Source organism: Myotis davidii, unplaced genomic scaffold (assembly GCF_000327345.1).
Source record: "Myotis davidii unplaced genomic scaffold, ASM32734v1 scaffold299, whole genome shotgun sequence".
NCBI lineage: Eukaryota > Metazoa > Chordata > Mammalia > Chiroptera > Vespertilionidae > Myotis > Myotis davidii.
This window is the reverse complement of record NW_006293088.1, coordinates 7,883,777-7,887,747: the sequence shown is the minus strand read 5'-3', so window position 1 is coordinate 7,887,747 and position 3,971 is coordinate 7,883,777. Positions and strand designations below refer to the sequence as shown.

At 57.9% G+C, this 3,971-nt stretch overlaps 1 protein-coding gene across 1 annotated transcript in view; it reads left to right on the top strand.

Annotated features, from left to right (window-relative positions):
• The window catches only part of SLC45A1 (solute carrier family 45 member 1), a 23,023-nt gene that overhangs the window by 5,414 nt on the left and 13,638 nt on the right, over positions 1–3,971 (top strand). Inside the window, exons 5-6 of the mRNA XM_006766816.2 lie at positions 187–631; positions 3,328–3,504. Coding sequence (XP_006766879.2) covers positions 187–631; positions 3,328–3,504 — 622 coding nt within the window. The remainder of the gene's footprint in view (positions 1–186; positions 632–3,327; positions 3,505–3,971) is intronic.

Here is a 3,971-nt window from a genome sequence, read left to right as displayed (position 1 = left end):
TTTGGTTGATTTTTCTTTGTGAAACAGCATTTAAATATATAAAATAAATATCAAAAATATAAGTCTCTGTTTTACTATGGTTGCAAAGATCAAAAAATTTCTCTATGTGACACGGCACCAGAGTTAAGTTAGGGTTTTTCAAATGCTGACACGCCGAGCTCAAAAGGTTCGCCATCACTGCCCTAGTGGGCGAGGGGCTTCCTAGAGCCTGTGTTGCAACTGCCCGGCTTTGTTTATTTCGCGTGTGTTTCCCTTTTGGGGGAAGGTACTGACGCCCTCCCTGCGGGAGGTGCTGCCTCCTGGGCCCCGGTGCGGCCCCCGAAACGCAGCTCCATGCTCTGCGGCTCCAAGTCTCGGAAGAGACAACCTGAAACCCCTCCTCGTTCACCCCACGGGGAGCCGCACCCACAGCCCCGCCGGCGTCTGCTCCGCGGGCGGCTGGAGGCTCTGAGGAGGGCTTTGGGGCTCCCTCTCCAGGTGGCCAACATCTTGCTGAATGGCGTGAAGTACGAGAGCGAGCTGACGGGCCCCAGCGAGCCAGCGGGGCCGCCTCTGTCCATGAGGCACCTCTGCTCCACCATCTGCCACATGCCCTGGGCGCTGCGCAGCCTGTGCGTCAACCACTTCCTGGGTGAGCTCGGGGCACAGCCCCCTCCACGCCCCTGTGCGTCCCTTCCCGGCGGGGGTCACGCTGTGTGGGGGCCCAGGGATGCCTTCCAGGACCCCCATGTTCACTTAGCTCCCAGATACCACGGGGCAGACGTGGCGTGGGACTGCCCGGCGGGCTCCTCCCTGGGAAGCCAGAGAGATGCCACCCCAGGCAGCCACGGGCTAACCCGGGTGTGCAGCCCAGAGGGACCCTGGGTTTCCGCAGCCCAAACCTCATTCCCAGACTCTTCAAGCGGCTCACGGTTAAGTGACATGTCACTGTCCACCTGTGAGGCTGGTGGGCCTCACCTCGAGCCGGGACAGACACATGGACATCGACACACAGACACACGGACATCCACACACAGACACACGGACATCCACACACAGACACACGGACATCCACACACAGACACACGGACATCCACACACAGACACACGGACATCCACACACAGACACACGGACATCCACACACAGACACACGGACATCCACACACAGACACACGGACATCCACACACAGACACACGGACATCCACACACAGACACACGGACATCCACACACAGACTCAGAGACACATGGACATCCACACACAGACACACGGACAACCACACACAGACAATGGACATCTACACACACACACGGACACACACACGGACATCCCCCACAGATACCCACACACAGACACACAGACACACAGACACCCACACACAGACACACCGACACCCACACACAGACACATGGACATCCACCCACAAACACACGGACATCCACACACAAACACCCACACACAGACACACCGACACCCACACACAGACATCCATACACACCCACACACAGACACACGGACATCTATACACAGAGACCCACACACAGACACACAGACATCCACACACACCCACACACAGACACACGGACATCTACACACACACACCACACCCACATCATCCATACACACACACACACACACACACACACATCCACACACACACATCCACACACACACATCCACACACACACACACACACACACACACACACACATCCACACACAAACACACCGACATACACAAACACACCAACACCCACACACAGACTTCCATACACATCCACACACACACGGACATCCACACACAAACACACCGACATACACACACAAACACCCACACACAGACACACCAACACCCACACACAGACACACTGACACCCACACACAGACATACAGACACCCACACACAGACACATGGACATCTACACACAGACATCCACACACAGAGACAGACACCTACACACAGACACACCCACACAGACACCCACACATACACACACGGACATACACACAAACACATGGACATACACACACACACAGAGACACCCACACACAGACACACAGACACCACACACAGACACACAGACACCCACACACAGACACACGGACACCCCCGCACAGGCACCTACACACAGACACACAGACACACACACACACACACACGGACATCCACACACAAACACATGGACATACACACACAAACACCCACAGATAGACACACCGACACCCACACACAGACACCCACACACAGACATCCACACACAGACACGCGGACACCCACAAACATACACCCACACACACACAAACATCCACACACAAACACATAGATACACAGACACACAGATACATGGACATCCACACACAGATACTCAGACATCCACACCCAGAGGGACGGACACCCACACGTGTCCAGGGCTGGCCTTGCGCGCACAGGCCTGGCATTCGAGTTCCTCCAGCAAAGTCCGTGTGTGTGTCCTCCGCGGTGCACACGGTGGGGCCGCCGGAGCGTCCGAGGAAGCCAGGCCCCCTGTGGGTGTCAGTCAGAGTGACCTTCTGGGAGGCAGGAAGGTGTAACGTGCCGTATGTCTGGGCCAGTCGTCCTGTGTGGTCTTTGAAGGCCGTAATCAGAGGCTTCATCCAGAATAGACACAAGGTCTTTACGAGGCGAGATCTCTCACGGCCACCGCTGGAGCGGGAAGGTCTGCACTGCAGCCTGGGCGAGGGAAGACATGCTGGCTCCACACTGGGTACTCGGTGCCGCCCACACGGGCCTTCCGAATCCTAATGGCACAGAAGGCGTGCCAGGTCATTAGGGCTCAAGAGGGCCAATATGAGGGCCAGTATACGCCACCCCCTCCCGCATCACAGGGAGGTTGACGGGGAAGTCAGAGGGCGGGTCACCACAGGTTAATGGGCACTAAAGCAGGTGGGTCTGTAGCGACATCCGTGCGGCCTCACGTGTCCTCTCGGTTCAATGCCACCTGCCGCACCCGGGCTGGAGCCTCCGGCGTTTTCTGGTCGTAGAGGGAGGAGGAGGGGGCTCAGCCTTCCTCACGGCAACACTGTTCAGAGAGAGAACAGGATACCACCCTCATGTAACTCGGCCCAGTGTACACGCATATGTATTTGCTTAAAAAAAAATCAGCGGGCTCCTACACAACCGCATCGGAGGGCAGGAGGGCAGGAGGGAGGGAGGGCGGGAGAGAAGGAGGTCTCAGTGTGAGGAGAGGCGGTGCCTCCTTTAAGTCTTGAGTCCGCGCGTTTCCTTGAGACTCAGGCAAACCCGCTGTTGGCGACAGGGGCCTTGTCCACGTCTGTGCCGTGGGTCACAGTCACGCCCCCCCCCCCCAGGCTGGCTGTCCTTTGAGGGGATGCTGCTCTTCTACACGGACTTCATGGGCGAGGTGGTGTTTCAGGGGGACCCCAAGGCCCCGCGCACGTCGGAGGAATATCGGAGGTACAACAGCGGCGTCACCATGGGCTGCTGGGGGATGTGCATCTATGCCTTCAGCGCCGCCTTCTACTCAGGTGCGTGCCGGGCGGACACCGGGGTGGCCCTTCGCGGGAGGTCCGATGGCCTTGGGCCCGATGGCCTTGGTTCTGATGGCCTTGGGTCCGATGGCCTTGGGTCTGATGGCCTTGATTCCGATGGCCTTGGGTCCGATGGTCTTGGGCCTGATGGCCTTGGGTCTGATGGCCTTGGTTCCGATGGCCTTGGGCCTGATGGCCTTGGGTCCAATGGCCTTGGGTCCGATGGCCTTGGTTCCAATGGTCTTGGGCCTGATGGCCTTGGTTCCAATGGCCTTGGTTCCAATGGCCTTGGTTCCGACGGCCTTGGGTCCGATGGCCTTGGTTCCGACGGCCTTGGTTCCGATGGCCTTGGGTCCGATGGCCATGGGTCGGGCGGTTGGCGTACACGAATTGAAGGCAGGTGTGTGTCTTTATGACGACGGGCAGGCGATCCCAGCGCCGTCTCCTTTCATTCAACAACCTTT